Raw genomic sequence first — 26,324 nt, 5'->3', positions numbered from 1 at the left:
ACCCATTTTGTTCTTTTGCCATGGTGTATGGGATTTGTGGTGATTGGTGGTAAAGTGCCGTGTTGTAATGTTACGAGCCGACCCGCAGCATATCATACGCCGCTATTTAGTTGTTGTTTTTTCTACTTTTCAGTAATTCATAATTTGTTAATTCGACAGTACCAACGCTGCCACTGCAAATATTTCTTTAAAACACTATAAGTAGCTCGTTAAGGACGATACCCCCCCCCCCCCACTCCGTTAAAGTAAACTCCGCTTACAGCTTGTTTTCTAGCGTCTTCCAGAAGAGAATTATATATATATATAGATTTAATATTTCAAAATTAATTTTAACAGTTTCGTTACTGGTTTCCTCCATAGGCTTTTTCACTTTGTTTCGGAGGTGGGGGGGGGGGGTGTTAGAGTTTCGTCCAGTTCTCTTCGGGGGGGGGGGGGGGCGTCAGAGCCGTGGTCATTCCACCCTTCCCGTCCCCCCGAACGAAATAGAATTTATAAAGAAAAATATATACTTTTAACAGTGTCCGACCCTTCCCCACCCCACCCCCCCCCCCCAAAAAATTTAGTCCGCCCCCCCCCCCGAAAATTTCAAGTGCCGCCCCCCCCCCCCCCCCGGAGAAAATGTCTAGAAGAAACTAACATTGGGGGCGCACTTAAAGACAAGGGATGGTGGGGGAGCGGCAGTGCCACAACTATTTTCAAATATTTAGCAAGTATTGTATTTTAATAAAACGTTCCTAAGAAACCATTTTTTTTTTGTGTAGTACAAAAAAATATTCTAAATCTAAAGACTGCTCTTCAAATCAAATCAGTTCAATTATTTGACAACTGATGCAACAGAAACGAAAAAAATAACTTTCGTGTTTACTAACTACAAGCTGGCGTAAGTCTAGGGCATACTTTTTATTAGTACCATAGGCCTAACTAAAATTAAGCCTAGCCCAATTTTAAACACAGGCTTTCAATTTTAACTTAGGCTACTTGGAAGCCTACTACTACTACTACTACTTCTACTACATGAAGTATCCATCATCGACCCCCACCCCCATCATTACCCCTGCCCCGCTGTACACGCACCCCCCACCTGCTACGTTACCCTCACCCCACCCCGCCCCTCCTCAAGGTCAGATCACATGGGGGTAGGCTCTTAAGAAAAATTCATGCCCCGCCCACGATACCGCCGGTAGGCGTGGCCTAGGTCTAAAGTTTTATTTCATGTTTTGTCTTGTTGACAACTGATAACAGCCTCGCGCATGCGCCCCGACTAATCTCGCTATCGTGCACGGTTCAGTCCACGATTGTCAGTCACATCAATAAATGGAACCGTAGAGGGAGGACGTTAGCAAGAGTGTGATTTTTATTTAATCGATCTTCAAATCAGTGTTTCTAATCTTCATTCTTTTATTATTTGTAGGCTTGTCCGACCTATGTGATTGTGGTGTTGTTTTTTCATCTTAATTTCATTTGATTTGTTTTGATTTTACTCAAATTCGAAACATATATTTTGTGCGAAATCTACCGGCAAACTTTTGGATTATTTCAATATTTGTTTTTAAAAGAAAATTAAAATTGTGAACATGGAGCAACCGTCAAGTAACTTACCCGGTGTTACGGGTACACCTAACGAAGTCGCCCTCCTAGCTCTCATGCAACAAACAGGATACCCTCTCGTGCAAGAAAACGGGCAGCGCAAGTTCGGCGGACCACCTCCAGACTGGAGCGGTCCACCCCCTCCCCGGGGCGCCGAGATTTTCATCGGGAAAATCCCAAGAGATATCTACGAAGATAGCCTGATCCCCGTCTTCCTCAAAATCGGGAAAATCTACGAATTCCGATTAATGATGGATTTCAGCGGATCAAACCGAGGCTTCGCTTTCTGCACCTATTGTACGAAAAGCGACGCGAAACGCGCCATTCAAGAACTGAACAATTACGAAATACTAAAAGGCCGGTACTTGGGTGTGTGTTCAAGTGTTGACAACTGCCGGCTGTTTGTTGGGGGGATTCCCAAAAATAAACAAAGGGAGGAAATAATGAACGAGATGTCAAAGGTCACCGAGGGTGTAGTGGACGTCATAGTGTACCCCAGTGCCATGGATAAGTCCAAGAATCGAGGGTTTGCCTTCGTCGAGTACGAGAACCACCGGTCAGCTGCTATGGCCAGAAGGAAGCTGATCCCCGGCCGGGTACAGCTGTGGGGTCACACTATCGCCGTGGACTGGGCAGAGCCTGAGCCTGAAACTGATGAGAATATTATGGCAACGGTATGTCTTTTACTTACATTAGGCTACTAATTAAAATTTTCCTGGTAATTAAATTAGGCCTTGTACAGTAGTAACTCGTCAACCGGGGACCGCAACCCATCCAGGAGAGAAAACTCTGGAAATCAACAGGAGTGGAGCCCCCTAACGGTAGCTCCTTTGACACAGCTGATTCCAAGTTGAAGTTGTATAGATACCAGAGGCGTAGCGACCCTTCCTGGCGCCCGGGGACAAACTTTTTGATTTGCAACCCCCCCCCCCCCCTCAAGATTTCGATTTGCACACCCCCCCCCCTAATTTCCGATTTGCACTCCCCCTCAAGATTTTCATTTGCACCCTCCCTCAAACTTACGATTTGCACCCCCCCCCCTTAAGATTTTCATTTGCACCCCCCTCAACCTTTCAATTTAATTTTCCAACCCATTTTGGCGCCCCCTAAGGTCGGCGCCCGGGGACATATGCCCCCCCCCCTCGCTACGCTACTGATAGATACTCACTTATTAGATCTAGAATAGATAGATCTAGATCTAGGCAATATAGGGTCTAACTGTCAAACAGCTAACATTCTGTCCATTGGGTCCATCAGCTGCGTGGAGAAGAGGGGGCGCAATGCATGGGCAAAATGTTCTAAACTAAGGGGCTAGGCTTGGTGCTTGGATTTCCAGTGCGCAATTATTATAATACATTAATTAGGCCTAGATCTAATACTTTAAAATATGTGGTGGCGTGATCTGATAGTATATTGCACGACTGCTAACGAAGTCTCCGGTTCGGATCCGGGGTTATAGTCTGCAGGACGTCCCTGAGTCCACCCAGCCGATGGGTACCTTAAGGGAAGTGTGCACTAACGAAAAATAAAAGTAAAGGCGGTTTGGCGACCACACTATCCCTTTCGTTCGTTTGCTGCAGTCATTTTAATAGCCTGTGAACTGAGATTTTTGCCCCACATGGATAACTTTTTAAAAACTAAACTAGATCTAGGTAATTATATCTTGATGGGATATGTAGAAAAAATCTAGATCCAGGCCTAATATTAATTCAATATGTTGGTTAAAAATTAAGATTTATGATGATAAAAAGCTGAGCTTAATCAAAGCAAAATTTGAATCATTTATTTTAAATAGACTGTGTTGAGATTGTAATCAAGTCCAAAAAAACTAATAATTAGGCCTAAGTATTACTAGAAGTACCTAAATCAGTGGTTCTTAGCCTGTTTGGGGAGGTACCGAGCCCTACCCGTTTCATATGTGCATTCACTGAACCCTTTTTAATAGTTCTATCGTCTGACATTATGCAATCTGATCATGAAAAATACGAGTCGGGTGTTCTTTGATCTCTACTGAACCCCTGAGACTGACTCACCTAACCCCTGAGACTGACTCACTGAACCCCTGAGACTGACTCACTGAACCCCTGAGACTGACTCACTGAACCCCTGAGACTGACTCACCTAACCCCTGAGACTGACTCACTGAACCCCTGAGACTGACTCACTGAACCCCTGAGACTGACTCACTGAACCCCTGAGACTGACTCACTGAACCCCTGAGACTGACTCACCTAACCCCTGAGACTGACTCACTGAACCCCTGAGACTGAACCCCTGAGACTGACCCACTGAACCCCTGAGACTGACTCACTGAACCCCTGAGACTGACTCACTAGACCCTTGAGACTGACTTACTGAACCCCTAAGACTGATTCATTGAACCCCTGAGACTGACTCACTGAACCACTGAGACTGACTCACTCAACCACTGATTCAGTGAACCCCTTAGACTGACTCACTCAACCACTGACTCACTGAACCCCTGAGGTTTGATCGTACCTAGGTTAAAAACCACTGATCTAGATCTATACGTGTTAATTCTATAGCCCCATCCTTATATTCATAGTTTTAATAGGCATAATCAGGTTGACAAAAAAAGTGTTGGCCTAAAATATTTTTAGTGACACGCTAGGTGTTAAAAACATGATATTAGTTAGGACTTAGGACACATTTTAAAAAGCCATTCTCTCTATAAGGCCCTAACTGCCATGTAAATCACTCTTTAAGTTTTTTTTTTAATCTGTAAACGTTTACACGTGTACACCCCCCCCCCACCCACCCTTTTGCAAGTGTGGACATAGGCTAGATAAATAATTTATTGCTGTTTCTGATGGTGCGAAGGAAAAAAAATGACGGATGTGTTATCTTTCTAGGCTATTCTTTAAAATAGGCCCTTAGGGCCTAGTCAAAGCTCTACAGTTCGTTGCAGTTAAAAACCAACGTCTGCGACCATGTCGTCACATATCTCATAAGCAGACATTGCCGGCTACGTTTTCAAGCGTCAATATCATAAGGCTAGCGGTTCTTTAATATGACGTCACTTATTTTCTAAACGAGCGGTGCGGGGGCGAATAGAATATTTTTCTAGATCTAGTACCGGCTCAGGCTAGATCTTCACAAAAACAAAAATAAACGATCAAGCGATTCTCTGCAACAACTTGATATTGTTTGAAATTTCTAAATAGTTTATTTTATGTATTTGAATGTATATTAATTATATTTCATTAACATTTGGGGTGAATACTTTCATCATTAGGTCTAGAGCAGTATGTAGGCTCTAGCTAGAGTGTGATTTTATTTTAAAATTAAAATTACTTAGTAAGTTTAAAAAAACAAAAACAAAAAACTTCACATCACGCGTAGTTTACATGTACTAATTATATTACAGTGTTTTTACCTAACTTTAATGCCTAGATTTGTTTCTCTTGTTTGTTAAAAAGTTTGAACAGTGGCGTAGCTAGGGGTGGGCGGGTGGGGCGGCCGCCCCGGGCGCCGACCCTAAGGGGGCGCCAGCGGGAGTAGAAAAAAATAATTAAAAATCTTATTTTAAGCTGGAGTGTTGAATTATACAACCAAAGTTACGAAAATAAACGACTACAAGGCTTTACCCACAGATCTGTTTCCTAGACCGAGTTTGTGGCGCCGAAATAGAAAATGTTACAGGAAACCAACTGGTAAGAAGCGCGACAAACCTTTCCAACATGGGGGGGGGGGGGGGGACAGGAATAACTATATATAGAAATGGAAGCAAGGGGTCAAAAATGATAGTCCGCCCCGGAATGGGTCGCTACGCCTCTGAGTTTGAATATTGTGGTTGCTGGTTCTGAGATTATGCTAGCGTAAATTTTAAGTGTACAAGTAGCCCACGATTCGACCACTGATTCTTAAAGCGAACCTCTTAACTATTCTCATACTGATCAGAACAATTTTTTTTTTATCAGTAATAATAATTTGATAGTTTTATACAACATCAAAGACATGAACATCAATTGCATAATAATCAAAGGGAGAAAATAAAATGGCATACAACTAGACTAAAAATAAGGTGTGCAAACTCGGTTTCTCTTGACTGCTTAGTTTACTGTGCTGCGGAGTCAAAAGTTCACATTGTAGCCACCCATGGACAGAAATAGAAACGACCGTGGGAGAAGTGTCTCTGTAATACTCATACTGATTTATCATTCCAAAACTTTCCAGTTCCATGACATAAATTGACCCTTGGCGCTACCTTGAAATATCCGCCAATCCGGTTATGGGGGGGGGGGTATCTCTTTCTACCATTCATGTTGTGCACTTTTAAAACCTGGGAAACAGAAGACTGTTCTAATGTTTATTTACTTGAGGGCTGATCGAGTGATGTTTGGCTTGAGACTATTTTAAAATTAATACTTTATTAATTGCTTCTGATCAATTAAAATTTGAAAACCTAGATACCAAAACAATGAAACATTAATAGAAGGGAAAAAACTATTATTGTTTTGGCTGTCAGACGAATTGATGGTTGGGGTTCAAATGTTATTGGTCTTAAAAAAGTGACGTTTTTTTATGGAAGATCGCTAATCTAATTGTAACCTTTTAACTTGCATTAATTAACCGTAATCCAAGGCAACCGTGAAATTTAATTTCAACAAACAACGGCTTATAGATAAAACTAATCTTTTGGCGCACTTGTATTTTGAATTCCTTCCCTTCCCAGAAGTTACTTTCCTTTCTGGATTGATCGTGCCTTGTAAGTTCCCATGCTATGCATGAGTTTGTTGAATGTCGGGAACTATATTTTACTAGCCTTTTGGACTTATGGGTAGGCTACATCGTCACAAGGTGGATAACGTTGACACTCGGGTTCCAAGTCTAAGAGTCTTAGTCTGTGTGCAATGGGGGGGGGGGGGGGGTCGCGTGCTTGTAGGTTCAACATAATAAAAAAAAATTATTGCAATTTTTAAAAAATAGTAATGGGTCGCGGGTGGCTTAGCTTTTTTAAAAAGGGGTCGCCACTTTAAAAAAATGTTAGGAACCTAAGCGTTATCCTAACCCCATTCGAGACTCTAAACCTAACCAAACTATAAGCCATGCCCTAATCCTAATAGCAATGGGGTCGGTGGTTTTAAACTTTTTTTTTTTCCTTGAGACGGGAGTGAGGGTATGGAATTTTCGGGAAGGCGCGCACACACACAAATCGTTTCAGAGAGAGATACCCGAAAGAAACTTAGGATAGCCCATCAAAGCATGCACTAACCCTAATAGCCTTACACGTAGCTTTTCAAATACCAGCGAAAGTATACAGTGATACGTCCACACCAGTCTGCAAGAATTCGTTCGACACCCCGTGAGCTGTCAGCATTAACAACGTTCGGCGTGTGCATATAGGGGGACTAGCTGATTATCACCCCCTCGTTTTGTGTTGATTCCATTTGCATTGTGATAACCTGACCCGAGGGTCAAGGGTTAAAATATCACATTTGTAGGCATGATTAATGTGAATGTTGCTTAAGTACGACATGGTCTATTCTAAATATACATGGCCCTGAATCGGACTTTATTAAGCGTAACTTAAAATTCGATATCCCCTGCGTCATAAAACTGTTTTAAAATAATTTTTCATAGAAATATTTTTAACAAACATTTTTTTTCGTTGAAATATGTTTTTTTTTATTAAATAGTAGAGTTAAAAGGTTTTTATGTCCTAATAATTGATCAGAATTATTTTTCGCCAAAGGCTCCCTCTTATGTAACACTCAGATACTTCAATAAAATAATGCTGAAAACAGATGCGGCAGTCTAATTAAATAACAGGCCTCCTCCTTCACAATGACGGTAGCACACTTAAGGTTTAGGTTTTTTTGTACTGTGACGTTTAGGATTTAGATCTAGGTTTTTTTGTACTGTGACATTTAGGATTAGGTTTTGTGTACTGTGACGTTTAGGATTTAGATCTAGGTTTTTTTGTACTGTGACATTTAGGATTAGGTTTTGTGTACTGTGACGTTTAGGATTTAGATCTAGGTTTTTTTTGTACTGTGACATTTAGGATTAGGTTTTGTGTACTGTGACGTTTAGGGTTATGGTTCAGTAGTTTATTTCGTTTCTGATATCAAGGCCTCTAGATATATTGTTAAAGTAAAGCCTAATCGTATTTAAGAATAAATTATAATTTTGACGAATCAGAAAGTTATTACAATTGCACTGTTACATGTCTATTTACCGTGCTTAATATTTGTCCAACTTGTATCGGCAATATAGGCAATACCAACCCTCAAAGCTTGTACCTCAACGTATTAACATCAGTAGTCCACTATCTGAATTATAACTTATTCCAACTAGCATCAATTTAATCTATTTCAACAATCCACCATTTAACCTATTGCAACAATCTACCATTTAACCTAATTCAACTAGCCACCATTTAACCTAATCCAACAATCCATCCCATTTAACCTATTTCAACAATCCACCATTTAACCTATTTCAATAATCCACCATTTAACCTAATACAACAATCCAACATTTAACCTATTTCAACAATCCACCATTTAACCTATTTCAACAATCCACCATTTAACCTATTTCAATAATCCACCATTTTACCTATTTCAACAATCCACCATTTAACCTATTTCAACAATCCACCATTTAACCTATTTCAACAATCCACCATTTAACCTAATCCAACAATCCACCATTTAACCTAATCCAACAATCCACCATTTAACCTATTTCAACAATCCACCATTTAACCTATTTCAACAATCCACCATTTAACCTAATCTAACAATTCACCATTTAACCTATTTCAACAATCCACCATTTAACCTAATCCAACAATCCACCATTTGACCAGAGGCGTAACGAGGGGGGGGGGGGGCGGTACATATGTCCCCGGGCGCCGACATTAGGGGGCGCCAAAATGGGTTGGAAAAACAAATTGAAAGTTTGAGGGGGGGGGGGGTGCAAATCGAAAGTTTGTCCCCGGGCGCCGGGAAGGGTCGCTACGCCTCTGCATTTAACCTAATCCAACAATCTACCATTTAACCTATTTCATCAAGTCGCACCTAAAGCTAAACTCAAATCGTTATCTCGAAGTCTCAGAACTAAACTAAAAGTTTGTCAACGATGCCTCTAAGATGCCTGTAATTAATAAAGACATGTAGTTGTGGCGATTAGGGTGGTAAATAGGAGAGCTGCCGCTCTTCACACTAGAAGTACTTTATGACTATGCACTTGTCATCGTTATTAATAATTTAATTGAAAATTACGGAAAGGTGTTGTGTAAATTTTCCTTGACTTGATTTGTAATGACTTGATTGTAATGCTGCACTGGTAGGCCTTCCATATAAACGAGTGCACTGGTATGGCTCCCATATAGACTGTATAAACATATGCACTGGTATGCTTATGGAACCTATAAACAGGTGCACTGGTATGGCTTCCATATAGACAGGCGCACTGGTAAGGCTTCCATATAGTATAGACCCTATAAAACAAGTGCACTGGTAAGCCTTTCATCTGGAAAGCCTTCCATATAGACCATATCAAGAGGTGCACTGGTTAGCCTTCAATAGAGACCCTATAGGCCTTGGTAAGCCTTCAATAGAGACCCTATAGGCCTTGGTAAGCCTTCAATAGAGACCCTATAGGCCTTGGTAAGCCTTCAATAGAGACCCTATAGGCCTTGGTAAGCCTTCAATAGAGACCCTATAGGCCTTGGTAAGCCTTCAATAGAGACCCTATAGGCCTTGGTAAGCCTTCAATAGAGACCCTATAGGCCGTGGTAAGCCTTCAATAGAGACCCTATAGGCCTTGGTAAGCCTTCAATTGAGACCATATAGGCCTTGGTAAGCCTTCAATAGAGACCCTATAGGCCTTGGTAAGCCTTCAATAGAGACCCTATAGGCCTTGGTAAGCCTTCAATACAGACCCTATAGGCCATGGTAAGCCTTCAATAGAGACCCTATAGGCCTTGGTAAGCCTTCAATAGAGACCCTATATCCCTTGGTAAGCCTTCAATAGAGACCCTATAGGCCTTGGTAAGCCTTCAATTGAGACCCTATAGGCCTTGGTAAGCCTTCAATAGAGACCATATAGGCCTTGGTAAGCCTTCAATAGAGACCCTATAGGCCTTGGTAAGCCTTCAATAGAGACCCTATAGGCCTTGGTAAGCCTTCAATAGAGACCATATAAGCCTTGGTAAGCCTTCAATAGAGACCTTATAGGCCTTGGTAAGCCTTCAATAGAGACCATATAGGCCTTGGTAAGCCTTCAATAGAGACCATATAAGCCTTGGTAAGCCTTCAATAGAGACCTTATAGGCCTTGGTAAGCCTTCAATAGAGACCCTATCAAAATCTGATTTAAAAACTGAAGGCCGAACAGCGGTCTCTGTGTACAAGACTGGCCATGTTATTTGTAAAGTTGTCAGTGTTAATAAGTAGGCCTATTAATACATTATCAAACTTTCGTTTTTTTTTTTTACAAATTAAAATAACATCGACGCCACCGTATTTATTTTCCCAATTTTTGTTGTTTTTGTAAATGTGTATTCAGCGGGCACTTAATCTAAACATCACGTGCACTGTTGTAAGCTTTTATTCTCGGCCAACATCCATCCCCCCCCCCCACCCCACCCTCACACAGGTGGTCAAACCTCCGTATCTGCCCATCGTTTCTATCTTTAATTTGTAGTGGACGGCGTGGCTCTGTCTTATTGCGGTAGTGCCCCCTATGTTTTTATTTAGTAATTTATTTTTGTCGACATCATTTTCCTTAGAATTGCATCAGAGCATTGAGGTCATAATTGCTTATGAATCTTAAGTAAGAAAGGTAGTATCACTTGAAAACAAACTAATAAACTATGTCGACCAGGTTGAGGATATGCCTAAAAATAATTTTAAAATTAGCCAAATAATAAGCCTGGGGGGGGGGTGGAGAAACACCATAAATGACGTCACAGATTTTTATGATTATTACCTTCTCCCCTCTGTCACACATCGTCACACAAAGCCAGCGCCCCCCCCCCCCCTAAAATGACGTCATTGTCTGAACTCTGTCAAAACATGGCGTATTTTAATAAATTCCTATTACAATTTATTAAAAACAGTTTTCTAAAACACGAAATAAAGGCTAAAATTCGTTTTCTAACATTGCTCTTTTTATAATGCTAAAGTGTGACGTCACACCATCTCCATAACTTAGAATTAGAAATATGAGGTGAATGTCACACGTGTTACTTCCGGTAGCTTATTTGTCACTAGGGCGGGAATTGGTGGGCGGGGATCGGGGTGGAGGGGTGGGATTGACGTTGACTTAGTTGAATTTTATATGCGCATTTCTTTTTTTAACCGTCACTCTGATCCTAAAGACTAGTTTGTCTACCGTAGATAAACAAAGATGTTTTTCTAATTAAAAAATATCCGAAACATTTTATTTCATGACAGCGGTTAGAATTATTTTAGCCTTTATTGTGCAACAAGGTGCGGAGATAGGGTTTGTGTTATTGAGCAGGGGGTTGTCTTTATATCAAAAGAAAGATGATTTGTGATTGTAAAAAAAATGTGTTTGTATGTCTGTCTACAGCGACTGTAGACATAAACGTGAGACACCTGCATTTTCAACACAGGCTCACCATCCATCTCTCATCCAGAGATGCGCTAGGCTATGAGTGGCTATGACTATGATAAACCTGATTTCGGAAAATCCACTATAGGCCCTAGCAATGTTTTATTTATTTATTTTTATTAGCAATGCGAATCTTTTAGAGTAAAATCTTCCATCTGGTCCTGTGTCTAAAAGATTACTTTATTTTGTTTTTAAACTACTTGATCGATTTATTAGCTATGGCAATTTACTAGCCTAACTTATGTTCACTTAAAAAGTAGACCTACCACTACTGAAAACAAATACTTCAAGAGGAATACAAGTTTAAAAAATCTGATGCAAGGTTGTCACCATTGTATCACAGGCTGTGAGTGAGGGGGGGGGGGGGTACATAAAATACAAAACAGATTGTAATTACCTAAAACTTGTAATGATGCAATGTAGATCTAACACACAGAGTTTGTCTGATGAAATCAGTCAGAGGATTGCACTATATCATTCATGATAGTTTTATTGTCTTAGAAATAATTAGGGCCTATTTGCTACAGCTGAATGAATATTGAATTGGAACAAAGTGTAAGAGTAGTTTTTATCAGAGAACATAAAAATGCCTTGTTGATTGGGGGGGGGGGGGGGGGCTTAACCCTTAAAATTATTAGTAAAAATATTGTCTTTTTTTATTTTATTTTAAACACCTATTTTAATTATGTTACTTCTGTAGACTGTCAGGTTTGAAAGGGAAACTTTACTTACTTACTTTACTTCTGGGGGAAGGGCGGGTTGGTACTTAGATGTGTGTTGATAGGTAGGTACAGAATGTGTATGACACACTTGAGCATTTTTTAAAAAGCCTGTACTAACAGAATTTTTGCCATTATTTAGTTTATTTTTAAAGAGAATTAAAAATTAATCAATCTAAAATTTTTGCCATTATTTAGTTTATTTTTAAAGAGAATTAAAAATTAATCAATCTAATAATACTGCATAAGCTCAGTAATTAATTCACTTTTTAATAAATAAAACTAAAACTGCAATTTTGATGTGGGTAATGGGGGGGGGGGGGTCTGACATTTTTTATGGGAGGTGTTCTGGCTTTTTGTGATGATGAAGGATTATGGTCATAATGGAGCAAAGGGTGGTACAGAACATCTAAAAAGCATGATGTTTAAACATTCTAAGTTACTGATTTTTATAAACTTGGTTGAAATGTGGAAACCCACATGAGTATGTTGCAGGTTTGAATCGTATAGGTACAAAAACATTGCATGTAGATGTTGCAAGTTCAGATCTTAAATGTCAGAAACCTTACGTATATGTTGCAGGGGCAGGTTCAGATATTATATGTCAGAAACCTTACATATATGTTGCAGGTTCAGATCCTATATGTCAGAAACCTTACGTATATGTTGCAGGTTCGGATCCTATATGTCAGAAACCTTACATATATGTTGCAGGGGTAGGTTCAGATCTTAAATGTCAAAGCTTTCTGTGTATGTTGCAGGTTCGGATCCTATATGTCAGAAACCTGATGCTATCAACAACAGAAGAGAGCCTCCAGGAACACTTTGAGAAAGTTGTCGGCAAAAACGATTGCGTGGAGCGGGTTAAGAAGCTGAGAGATTATGCCTTCGTTCACTTCAGGCAGAGGGAGGATGCTCTTAAAGCTATGTCACTTATGAAAGGTAATCTTTCTTTTTGCCGTAGGCTTATATAAGAACTGAGGGACGGAGTGGCTTAGTGGTAGAGAGCTAGACTGCTAACCCGTGTGTCTCGAGTTCGAATCTGGGTTCAAGCTAGTAGACCCTGGGTCCACCCAGCTCTGATGGGTACCTAACTCTTGTTAGGGAAAGTAAAGGCGGCTGTGCATAGTGCTGACTACACTATCCCTTCATATGCCGAGGTCACAGAAACAGGTGAACTCTACTTCACTTGCCCCATAGACCGTCAGGTTTGGCAGGGGAACCTTACTACTATATAAGAACTACTTATAACTTTTCATTAAAATATCAATACAGAAAACTTAATAAAACACTCTCTAAAATTTTATTTATATGGTGTAAAAAAAAAATTAAAATAAGACTTTTTTTTTTAATGTAATTAAAAATCTACCTTGAGCAATGCTGTCAATAAGAATTTATTAAAACCACATCTGAATAGAACTATGTAGCCTTACATTATTATTATTATCATCTATCATTTTATCAATTATTATTTATCCAACTGTCGACAGATTATGAGATTGATGGATCTAAAGTGGAAGTTGTACTTGCTAAACCAGTTGATAAAAATGAACATAACTTGAAACTCTCTAAATCCAAAGGATTACCTCAGGTGGGTTTCAAATTATTGAGCTTTAGCTTAACATTGATATGGAAATAACTTATCCTTTGGGCAAGGCATTTGTCCATGAGATCCTTTGGACATGTTGTGTGTTTGTCCATGAGATTGTTTGAGCAAGTTGTGTGTGTGTCCATGAGATCCTTTGGACAAGTTGTGTGTGGGTCCATGAGATTGTTTGAGCAAGTTGTGTGTGTGTCCATGAGATTGTTTGAGCAAGTTGTGTGTGTGTCCATGAGATCCTTTGGACAAGTTGTGTGTGGGTCCATGAGATTGTTTGAGCAAGTTGTGTGGGTCCATGAGATTGTTTGAGCAAGTTGTGTGTGTGTGTTTATGAGATCCTTTGGACAAGTTGTGTGTGTGTCCATGAGATTGTTTGAGCAAGTTGTGTGTGTGTGGGTCCATGAGATTGTTTGAGCAAGTTGTGTGTGTGTCCATGAGATCCTTAGGGCAAGTTGTGTGTGTGTGTCCATGAGATCCTTTGGACAAGTTGTGTGTGTGTCCATGAGATCCTTTGGACAAGTTGTGTGTGTGTCCATGAGATCCTTTGGACAAGATGTGTCAATGAGTAGTAGAAATAGACCTCATCTGTTACATTTGCGTACAAGGGTATATTTTTCTTTGCACACTTTGCATACAGCATTTGTTAGGGCATTTACTTAATTATGACCATGAGCATCTTATGGACTTAAACCCAGAAACCAAAAATTCTCCTCTACTGCACCATCCTATTTTATCTGTAACTGATAGACACAAATGAAAACCACACTGTGTTAAGTATTTGAGCTCCTGATATTTGGGTTAAATGCCATGTTTAAAGTATGATCACAGTTCACTAAGACTTTGCACAATTTTCAACAGGTTCTAGGGATTGATGTTGACAGTCAACTTTTGACCCCAATTTATGGGCAGCTGATGGCGCAAGGTGCCAGGTAGGTAATCAGTTTAATTAACTGATAATTAATTCTTTTCCAGATCACAATTTACATTAATAATTTTATGCCTTTGGGGTAAGACTTACTGCTGCATGCTACTGGAAGGGATAGTTTAATAATATTTGGTTTGATACTTGTCCTTGTACGTAAATTTACAAGAAAACTTTTAAAGGTATATTTTAATTCTTGGTAAAGCTTACGACTGATTACCCAAAAGTCTAGAGTTTGTTTCCTGGGCTAGAGTCTAAAGGACCCCTGAGTCTACCTATCTCTTATGGATAACTGAATAACTTTAGGGGAAACTTGTGGCTGAATATAGTGCCTGCCACACTATCCCCTTGAATGCTACGGTCATTAAATCTGATGAACTCTACTTTATCTGCCCCATATGTCTTGGGCAAAAGCGGGAAAGGATGAAAATATTTTAATTTTACAACTTTTACTAAATTGTTCATACTGAATTAACAAATTGTGCATGTAAATCCCAGGGGTGTCTTGCGGCCAACCCTCCCTATACGTGGTGGCAGAGGGCGTGGTGCAGCTGGGTCAAGAGCAGCCGGTGGCAACAAAGGTTACATCCCTTCTTTTACCAAGGGAGGCTACAGAAGACACCCATCTGAAGTAAGCTTTTTTGTTTTCATTATGCCAGTATTTTAAAAATCAGAGGCTTATAAATTTATACAAAATGGAATGAGGCCAATTCAATTTTTAATAAATGACTGAAAACCCTGTTAAATATAACTTTTAAAAGTTCTTTCAACATTGTTGACTTGTATGCTAACAATATTATCATGGTCTTTCAAATTTTAAGTTTGCAGTCATCCTTTAAAATATTAACTACTGTAATAAGTCGTCCTTTTTTTTTTCCTGGGTGTGGGATACAATTGTTGATACTTTTTCCAAAAGTAAAATACTAAAAATAAAATGACCAACTACTCAAAACTAGGGTCGTCTGCTTGACCTGTTGCCTGGTGTGGAGTTAACTCCCATCAATCCAACCACACTCAAACCTTTGAGTGTGAGATCACCTGTACAGGTAGGGGTACAGCTGAACATGCCTTTAGTACACAAGCTTGTGCATAAATCACATTTCTCCTAGCTTTTTCTAGTCTAGTACATTTTCTCTATATAATTGCTTTATATAGCTTTACATAATCTAATTTTAGTAAATTTTTAAAGAAATTTTCATTTATTTATATTTATTTCTTCTCAGAAATTTTTAAAAAAAAATATTTTTTTTATTGTAATGTTTAATCTTTTAAAACTTACTAGTTTTCATACAATTATTTTTTCCTTTTCATTAAATTAAGTTTTTTTTTACAATGATGATGCCATTAGCTAACACTTCGCTTTTCAAATTGTGGTCTCTCACTGACTAAAGTAGACTTTCTAGAAAAGATTAATTCATTTTTTTTTTGTTAATCTCTGAAAACTAAATTTGTGGCTGTATCTGCTTTTGTATCTCTATTATTTATGCTTTCTATAAGTAAGCACTCATTGCATTGCTTTGTAAACAAAATTAAATATTCTTTTTAAATTAATAAACTTAACTAATGCTAGTTTAACTTAGCTTATATTCTGTGTTCAGTCTATACCCCTATCTATACAACATATGGTTAAAATATTGTAGTTTGATTCTCACCATTTCATACATCTGTAATAAACATAAAATTAACATATTTTATTTTAAAATTACAATGAGTATTTAGCATGATAACAATTTTAAAAATTCTTTTTCTAATGCTTTTGTCTGCTATTTTCATTTTATTTGCCAATTTTCTATTATGTATTGCTTCTGAGATTCATTATAGGGACTATCATTATTTGCATTGTCACGCAACATGTGTGGTAGATATTTGAAATCGGAAATAAAATACAGAAAAATATTTAGATTCTTATGAAATTTAAGTTATATTTTTTTAGGGTTGGTTTCAAACTTACTGCTGTTTAGGGGGGGGGTGTTCAAGAGGTATAGATTGAGTAAAATTAAACAACCCCTAAGCATAAACTCATTACTACTGCAGTTGCTAAACGTTTAGTATAGTTGTTTAATATTCTAAAGTAACATTTTTCTTGGTTATTCAGGTTTTAGAAGAATTATGTCAGAAAAACCATTGGGGACTTCCAGTGTACCAGCTTCATTCTGCTATTCAAAGAGATGCTTCTACCAATACAGATTGTCAGTTCTTTTTATTCAAGGTACAACTAATTAATAATAAAATATTAATTAATGAACATTAAAGGTAAACAAGTGTCAAAAACTTTGAAAATAAGACATTTTTTTCTTATTTCTTCTTAAAAGATGATAATTTAATATATATTTACAGAAAATAAATTTATTTTGCTAATTATTTTCAGGTTTCTATACCGGCTCTTCCATCTCAGACTATTCAGCCAAATAAATTATGTAGAACTGTTGAAGAAGCAAAGATATTTGCTGCTGAATATACTCTAATGCAACTAGGATTACCTGTTGAAAGTAAGTTATATTACATGCTTTTATTTTTACTTTTATTTTTACTACACATTGTTCTTATCTTAAACATTTATAGCCATAGTGTGTAAAGTTAATTAGGGGTATAATATTTACAAGTGTCAAATAGTGCCTAAATATAAGAATCTTACTAACAAGCAGAGTTAGATTACTTGTAGTGAACTAGCTACAAATACTAGTTGCAAATGACAACCCTGATTTATGGGTCCAGATTAGTATTGATCATATTATCTCTTATAAACAAACCAGTCCTCTTCAGTTAATGCAATTTGCCTTTGTACTGTTGAAACATACTCTGAGTTTTTGTTTCTCCAATGTTGCAACAAGACTAGATCTAAAAATGAATATTCCTAAATGCTTTTAAAAAATCTTCAATATTGAACTGTTTCATGTTTTTTAAAAAAAGTATCAATTTCAGATAACAGACCAAGTAAAATAGTTTCTTAAGCCTACTCCTTCTGTCGTATCAAATCAGTTATCTTCAGAGAAAAAGCTGTTTGTCATTAGCTAGAATTTATTGGTAAATTGCTTAATTTCGCTTCAGCATTGTGACCTCCATTCTTATCTTATCAGCACTGACCTAAAATAACTGTTCAACACAGAAGAGGAGGGGAAAAAAATATTTCTTAACCTGAGTACTGCTTTATCCTTAGCTGTGCTGGCTATCTGGGGCCAGGTATTGTCTCAGGTCAAAGTTACACAAAAGATTTGTTCAAGTCTGTTATCTAGGGCCATAAAGAGCACACTGTGCAGTTGCTTCTTATCTATGCAAAATCATGTATCTTTTTTTTTTTTTTACTGCTAAGGGGAAAATACTAACATTACAGTTAATACAATGGACTATACTAAACTTTATTTTATTAGATTAAAAGTAATAACATGATTTGATAAATGATAAACTTGTTGAAATTTTATTTTATATCAAAACAATTAACATATTTGCTCACAGTATTTTTCCCTTGTTAATGATATCAATTAATTATAGTCGAAAAATATTTAGAATTTCCATAAAAATATTTAAAATTTTAAACGATGTCCTCAAATGTCAAATGATGAAAACGTACACAGATAATTTTTTGGTCCCACTAAACACAGTCGATTATTGATCCCACTGGTAAAAGCTGGAGTGATATTTGCAATGTGTTTAAACCTGTCCCTTCTTTTTATGGGCTCTGTAATTCTGTTTGCATTGGGGCTAGCATGTAATTGATATCCGTTTCGAGTACCTTTTAGGTGTTATTGGTCGTCCTTTTTCGACTTCACGACAAAGTGTAACGCGAACTTTACTCCTAACAGTTCTTCTTGTTTAGTTGCAAATGCAATTACAGAAAAAGATCTGTTTATGAAATTTAATTTAACATTACAATCTGATGTTAATTGTTTTGCAACTCCCTCTATCAATCTATCATAATTTCCATGATGTTCACAGGGGATAAATCAATGAGGTTCTACAATTTTCATGATTACATGTGTGTTGTTCAAAATTTCTCTGTATCGAGAAATATTTTACAAAATAAAGTATAAATATTTTTACAAAATAAAATCGGACATTATGCTTCTGATTGCTGTCTCAACACACATTTTGCCTACAGTTAAAATGTATTGAACATTCTTTCATTATACCAACTGGTGGTGTGTTTCTTTATGTGTACAAATACATATTGTATTTCCACCAGGTCTGAAGTTTTAAAACATTTCATGGCTTATCTACCTAGCTAATATTTGTTTGGTTATTGAGAATACAGAATGGCCCAAATAGTTAAAAATATGGAGTGTAATTGTCTGGTCTATGTAGGCCATGGTACTGTGTCATTCAGCATTCTTGTAGGCGGTAAAATTTTACATTCAGGTAGCAAGGATCTTATAAAATGAAGTACTTGCTACTCACAGCCAACGCTTTAAACTTATTTCCTTTTAATTATTAATTAGCATATTTCATTAATTATATTAATAAACAAAAAGTTGATTTGAGTGTTATAATAGGGTCCCAATTAAGTTTTGAGTCGAATGCTAAAAAGTACTTAATGCTAACAGACTTATCAACAGCATCTTAAATTATATAAAATGAAGTTTTTGCAAGCATTGATCTGCAGCTTTTAAAATTATCAAATTGTTTGTTTTGGGGTCGGCGTGGTCGAGTCGGTAAAGCTCATGGTTGCTAAACCGAAAAGTCTCCAGTTCGAACCCTCAGGCAGATGAGGCTCGTTAGCTGGGGACAGCCACTCTTCTAGGAGAGACAACTCCAAAATTAAACAACTGCTGCCTTGTAGTTTGTTCTTGGTTGCACAAAGGCTATGGAAGCAAATCCTAAAAGAAAAGCAGGCTGAAATTGGAGTCAACGGCCTCAATGGCGCAAAACCAGTATCCTTAATTGTGATGGAGGAGTGGTCGAGTCGGCAAAAGCTCATGGTTGATAAATTCGAAAAAGTCTCGAGTTCAAACCCTCCGGCAGATAAGGCTCGATCCCTTCCCACACTAAAAATTAAGAACGAAGAAGTTTGTTACACAACTAAAGGATTGCACTAAAGGGAGGGGGACACATGAAGGTTGTAGAAGTTTAACCCTAATTATAACCATTTATTCCAGTACAATTTCTTTTTTATGTAATTATAAAGTTAATGTGTAATTTATTTTTGTGTGATTAGGCTCAGAGGTGACGATCACCCAAGCTCCTACCAACACCTACCAGCCAAGACAGATACCTCAGGCCATGTCAATAGCTCAAGTTCCAATCTCGACCACCACCCCATCTTACGTTGTGGGTAAAGTTATTCCCAGTAAGTAAAAAAACAGTCCGTTAATTACTCAGTTTCCATTCTCTACCACAATCTTAGGTAAAGTTATTCCCAATAAGTTTTAAATGGTCTGAATATATTTATCTAAAAACAAAATTGTAAAAAAAAAAAAAAAAAAACCTTGAAATTTAATTTTCATTTTGCTTTTGAAATGAATATCCACATGTCAAAAGACTATGTTTAAGAAACTTATGCCATCCACGTCTAACAATTTCATTATTTTTCTAAAAAAAAAAATTATTTTGAAATTGTGGAGGTCTGTAGTTTAAAAATTAAATACAGTTGACTAGATAGTTTATTTTTTATTTCTTATAGATCTAGTACTTATAAACAAACAATTTTATTAAAGCAGATTCCCAAAAACAAAAAAAAATTCTCCCCCCCCCCCCCCCTGATCTTGCACCCGGAAATTAGCAGAAAAAAAATTAATGAAATGGGTTAATTTCACCGTTTTTGATGCATCATGTTTTTTTCCTTCATAATTTTCTTTTTAGATGCTGAGATTTACTATCATCAACAGTATTAGCCCTTTATATTCCAACAACCATGATCAGGCTGTAAATGGTTAAAAGAAAAATATTTTACAGCCTGGACCCAGCCATTCAATGCCTTCTGTATACCCAGATCTCAACAAAAGTGCCTTGTTCAACTGATCTTGAAATAGTTTTGTTCTATTTGGAAAAAAATAGGTCTATTCTTGTTCCTTAATACTGTAGGTTTCCTTAAATTTAAATTTTTAAAGAAGACAATGTATATTTTTTAAACAATGTACTTTTTAAGCAGCAATAATTAATTTCTACTAGATCTAGTCGCTTAAAAGTTAAATTTATTTTAGTCATGTATTTATTTGACAAATAGATAGGATAGTTAAAAGAATGTAGTTTTTGAAAAATCGGGTACATTTTCCATTAAAATTCAATCACAATATTGAACGTTTTTTTAAGTACTGAAAATCAGATTTTGTTTTTTAAATACTTTCTTTTACAATGTTATTTAATGTCATGGTTTGCTCAAGTACAAGCAGTTAATAATTTGTCATACTTTGGGTGAATCTTACAATGTGGTGTCTTAATTTAGAGATACAACTGTCATGACAACTATCTCATGTATACTTCTGTGCTTTCCTACCATACAAAACCAAAATGTGTTTGTACTAATCAATGTAAATAATTTAATTGCCCCCTTTTGTTATTTAGATTTGTTGTATAAACTAATGCCCATAACCTGTGTGCCACAGCAGAGTATGAGTATTTTAAAAGCGTTTTAAATTCATTTCCAATTAGGCTTGCTGAGATTTAATAGTTACAGATTTTTATGAATAGACATTTACACTATATGTATCACAAATTTTGTTTAATTTTTATTTTATAAAAGGTTGAAAATCCATAAAAACTTCTCTTCATTTTTAGGGACCATGCCCATTATAAAAAACTAAATAAGCATATTTCCATCAAATGTATGTTTTTCATTAACATACAGATTATTACAGCAATAAATATTTCTTTTACACATTTCCTCCCATTACTTACACAAATATTATATACAATTAAATTTTTCAGTAGTTATATATGTTTATCATTTTAATGTGCTTTGGTTTTCTAAAAAAAAAAAAAAAAAAGAATTAAGCAAAAAGTTAAGCTTATTTTGTTTTATATGTGTGTGGTTCCTTGAGACAAATACTTTTTAAGCAGTTGGAATCTCATGACAATGGACTATAGGTTGGATTATATTTTATTTTAACACATGAAAGGTTATTTTAATATATTTAAAACCTCCACAACATTTTTAAACAAATCACTGCCTTTACACACTTATCCAGCAACACATCATTCCCAACACACTTAACACAACACATACCACAATTTATCAGTACATTTTAAATGCATCACACACCATGCATCCTTCATATGTATGATGACAATTCAGTAACAAAGTATGGATTAGTTCTTTTAAGTTACCTAATGTATCTTTTTATCTCTTAAATTTTAATTTTTAAAATTAAGCTTTTTAAATATTCTCAAAATAATACTGGTACTAATAATATGTAGTCCCATGTTGTTATAAATATAATACACATCTTAATTTATTTGTAACTATTTTGATTTTCTGTATTTTTTAAATATTAGTTTGGGAAGGTGCTATTTTAGAAAAAGGAACATATAGAATTATTTGTTGTCCATATATGATGTTACACGCCTAGGACGACGGATATCAGGACCATAACATGCGTGTTTAGTTTTTAACATAAATATCATTTAAAATTATTACTCCTAATTTGAATTCACCCCAAATTATAGGTCACATTCATACAAAAATTTAGTTATAACTTTATAAATCTAATACAACTGTTTTATTGTATTTAAAAGTTCAATGTTTTTACATGCACAGGTACGTCATGACTTCGTTGCCTTTATTTTACAAAAGGCTTGCAAATGTATACATTTTTCAGACCAAAAAACTTTTTTATCAAGTTAATCATCGTATCTTGACTAACAATTTTTGCCTAAATCTTTGGGGCCTAAGTTTTTAGAAAATTTTGAATTATTTAGGATATTAAATAATAAATAAAAATTTTTTAGAAAAATGTCCACAAAAGTTAATATTCATTATTATTATTGAGCTAATCTTTATTTGTAAAAAAGCATTTTATTACTATTCAAATCTTCCAAAATTAAAGCACATTAGTAGTAATGAATATAATAAAAACTTAAAAATAGGTGTAATATTTCTTTTAGATGCAGTAGATTTATTTTAATTACGATGCAGATGGAAAGATTTTGTGTAATACACTTTGCTCTTTGGATTGTATTTATGTTTGTAATTGTTCATGTTACTATTCCTTTTATCTAGTCTGCAACATAAAATGTCATCATAGAAAGTAGAAAGCTTATTACAATATGTGGTTGAATGTAAAGACATTAGTAGTAACACTAGGTTTCTTTTCTCACTATTATTGAAACAGCTAGATTCAATGTACTCTATTTAAACTTGCCATTTAACATTATATACTATAGCAGTGCTATTTTGTTATTTAGGAGATTGAGCAAATTTATAGTTATAAAGACATTAGTAAAGGTTTCTTTTCTCACTATTATTAAACAGCTAATTTAAATGTACTCTAATTAAACTGTCAATTTAACATTGTATACCATAGCAGTGCTATTTTGTTAGTTAGGAGGTTGAGGAGATTTATAGTATTGTTGAAATTAAAATGATTGTGATTTCAGCAATAGGTGCAAGGCTTAGTTATTTGTAAAACTATTGTCAAAAAGAATCTTTAGTTTTTGCAGGCCTGTATGCTAGGTAACTAATTTAACTCTTGTAGTGCTTTTGCTTGAGATTTGTTGCCTTTTTGTGTATTTTACATTTACATTATTTCATTTAAGTGTGATTTTATTAAATACATAGTAGCTGCTACATTTGTCTAAACCTGATACCATACCTCATTCAGTTATGATGTACTGCCATTCATGTTTTATGCATGAATCATCCAAGTGCAAATTCTGCATGGTACATGAATAGCACTTTTATGATAAAGATTCCCTTCCACCTACATATATTTATATTTACATTTTTAAAGAAAGATGGTTGTAAAGCTACAATTATGCATTTCATGTTTATAGTTATATATAATAGTTTTTTTAATTGTCTGATTTGTTTTATAAAGCATTTTACTAGCCAAGTCAAGTTTTTAGTAAACCAATGTTGCCCTGTGATATTAGCCACTCAACAAAACAAATTAATGTTTTTAAAAAACCAAAATAACATTCCAGTGATTTGCTTTTATAAATTCCATTCCCGAAATTCCGTGGATTGCCTTTAATTACTGTGTGGGTGATTCCTCAAATCATGTTGAGGCTGCTTGACGTAATTCAAATGATACTGTAAGGGACGAAAAGTATCTTAATCTTCATAATTCACATAAGTGTCTTTCCATGCTATTTAATAAGACTTTAGTTAAATTATTTTTAAGTTTTATTTTAAGGATCCAGCCTTACTTACTTATCATAAATCTTAAGCAATTCCAATCTTTATGTTGTAAATTGATATTTTTCCCTTACTTCTATAAATGTTGTGTCTTTGCTAGGTAAAACTCTTAAAATGATGTAACTGTTGTAGATTCAGAAAAGTGAACCCTATGTTGACATGGTGATGATTTGTCTGTTTTGTAAACAATATTACCTGCCACAGTTTAGAAAAAACTTGTGCTCAATGCCCGTTTTATTTATTTATTTTTTTAACTGCCAAGTATGCAATTTTTTTTTGTTTCAATTGAGACTTAACGCATATTTTTATGCTATATTGGAAGCTATAGTATAAATAGCCAACATTAAAATTTTACCTATCAAGCTGTTTTTTTTTTTAATTAAATTAATAATGATTTTTGTGTCCTGGAAATATTTTTATTTTAATATTCTGTAACTCTATTCTTCTAGATATTTATTGTTAACTGTTGTTCAACAATTCCAATGATGTGTTTTTATAAATGTATGCTTAATTTATGTGTGCTTATCGAAACCGCTTTAATTTGTAACCTTTTTGTCCCTTTAAATTTTATTCAAATCTAAACAGAATCGCTTATCATTGTTAATCATAATTAATAAATGATGCATTTTGTATTCCACTTGTGTTGGGTACTTGTTACTTCACAACAAATGTGTTCCTGTGCGTGTATGATGAAAGCAAACACACAAAAATGGATAGGAAAAATAATTTATTTATAGTACCTTACTTGTTTGGGCGTAAAATTTTAAGGCTAGTATTAAGTTGTAAAGGACCTACTTGATAAGTGGGGAAATGAACCTGCATCATCACCAGGGGCAGATCCTGAATATTTTATCCTGTACTGGTATTTGATTATGTTGATGGTAAAAGAAGAGGGGTCAAGTAAACTGACCCGATACATTTATTAAGCAAATAAAGTACCACCCCAGAATAGGACAAATTGAATAGGGGTGCGTTCTTTTGATCTTTATAGGAATTGCCCACTACTACCACTGTTTAGTCTTAGGGTTTTTAAAAAAGACTTTAAGGAAATAAAAAAGAATTGTTATATAGTGACATGCTTTTGTGTTGAACCGGTCATTAGTGGTCTCAATTGGCCAATGAAGTATGTGTAATATTGTTATGTGTGTGCTTTGAGTATGAAGTACTTTGGCAGTTGTGAGGGAATGGTAGTCAAGTTGAATGAAACAGTTTGTAAAAAAAAATATTGCATATCTAATTGGGCTAGTATGAAGTATGGGATGATGTTATTTATAAGTTAGGTGAACTGTTAGATCAACAGGGTGTATCATTTCACATGTGTTGGGTAAAGGTTTAACTTGTCATTTGACAAGGGAGTGGAACTATGAGATCAACTTGTCATTTGACATGTAGAGTGGAACTGGGATAAACTTGTCATTTGACATGTAGAGTGGAACTGTGGGATCAAATGCCATTTGACATGTAGAGTGGAACTGAGATCAACTTGTCATTTGACATGTAGAGTGGAACTATGAGATCAACTTGTCATTTGACATGTAGAGTGGAACTGTGGGATCAAATGCCATTTGACATGTAGAGTGGAACTGTGATCGACTTGTCATTTGACATGTAGAGTGAACTGTGTGATCGACTTGTCATTTGACATGTATAGTGAACTATGGGATCGACTTGTGTTTGAGGTCAATATGTCCTGTCATTTCAAGTTTTGGGTAGGCTACGGGATCAATGTCATGTCATTTCACGTATTGAGTAGGCTACGGAATCAATATGTCATTTCAAAAAGCCTATTTGACTAGTGCCTAGAGATCTTGCCAAAAAAAAACCCACCAGCCATATCTCAGTCTCTCTCTCAAGCCAGTAATCCCGCTATCTCACCAGTGTGCTAGCCTACAGTACAGTGTGTATGTCGTAATTCAGTTTTATTGACACGACAAATTTTACAATAGCATTTTTTTTTTCTCCGAGAGATAACACTAAACCGTGGTGATTGAAGAAGACATTTTTATAGCCGTTGTTGCAATGGTTTTATTTCAACTAAGTATATTTTTAACGAAGAAGGTTGATATCGATTTTTTATATTTTATCAATTTTTGATAGGAATGTTCATGTTAGAACATATCAAGCGAGGTAATTCTGGGCTGGTTCTCTTTGTGATATTGTGTGATAAGTTATCGGGTTAGAAAGTTATCAAAGAGTTATTGTTCTTGCTATTTACATTTTTAAACTTTTTAAAAAAAAACTCAATGTCACATGCGATATCTTTATCAACGATGATTTTTAGACAAGACTCTAGGACACGGGTTCCCAACCTGGGGGTCGCGACCCCCCTGTGGGTCGCGAAGGTCTTTCTGGGGGGTCGCCAACTGGTATACTAAACCTTAGTAATTTGAAACAAAACATAAATATTTAGAAGAATTTTTGAAATTCGGCTTCATTAACATCACTGGAAATGTAATAGAGAAGAAACAAAGCGCACTGTACAAAGTTGTTCTCAGTCACGAATCTATGAAATCTTCAAAACTAAAACGTCATTCGGAACACACCAAAAAATATATGGAGTTCTTTCGTCGGTAAGAAGCTAGTTGCAAACGCCAGAGAC

General features: G+C 35.9%; 1 protein-coding gene across 2 annotated transcripts; it reads left to right on the top strand.

Annotated features, from left to right (window-relative positions):
- Positions 1 to 1,310: 1,310 nt before the first annotated feature.
- LOC131949156 (APOBEC1 complementation factor) lies at positions 1,311 to 24,360 on the top strand. Of its 2 annotated transcripts, XM_059310932.1 has the most exons (10): positions 1,311 to 2,261; positions 12,679 to 12,859; positions 13,408 to 13,508; positions 14,376 to 14,446; positions 14,938 to 15,070; positions 15,396 to 15,485; positions 16,535 to 16,648; positions 16,808 to 16,928; positions 19,589 to 19,720; positions 20,233 to 24,360. In XM_059310932.1, the coding sequence occupies exons 1-10, from the start codon at positions 1,575 to 1,577 to the stop codon at positions 20,262 to 20,264; spliced, it is 1,662 nt and encodes a 553-aa protein (XP_059166915.1). In that variant the 5' UTR covers positions 1,311 to 1,574; the 3' UTR covers positions 20,265 to 24,360. The 2 variants fall into 2 exon arrangements, with proteins under 2 accessions (XP_059166915.1, XP_059166916.1); XM_059310933.1 differs by lacking the exon at positions 15,396 to 15,485.
- Positions 24,361 to 26,324: the final 1,964 nt, after the last annotated feature.

Source organism: Physella acuta, unplaced genomic scaffold (assembly GCF_028476545.2).
Source record: "Physella acuta isolate Inbredline_101_S28 unplaced genomic scaffold, ASM2847654v3 ptg000676l, whole genome shotgun sequence".
Lineage (NCBI taxonomy): Eukaryota > Metazoa > Mollusca > Gastropoda > Physidae > Physella > Physella acuta.
The sequence above is the reverse complement of the archived record's forward strand: the minus strand, read 5'-3'. Positions and strand labels throughout refer to the sequence as shown.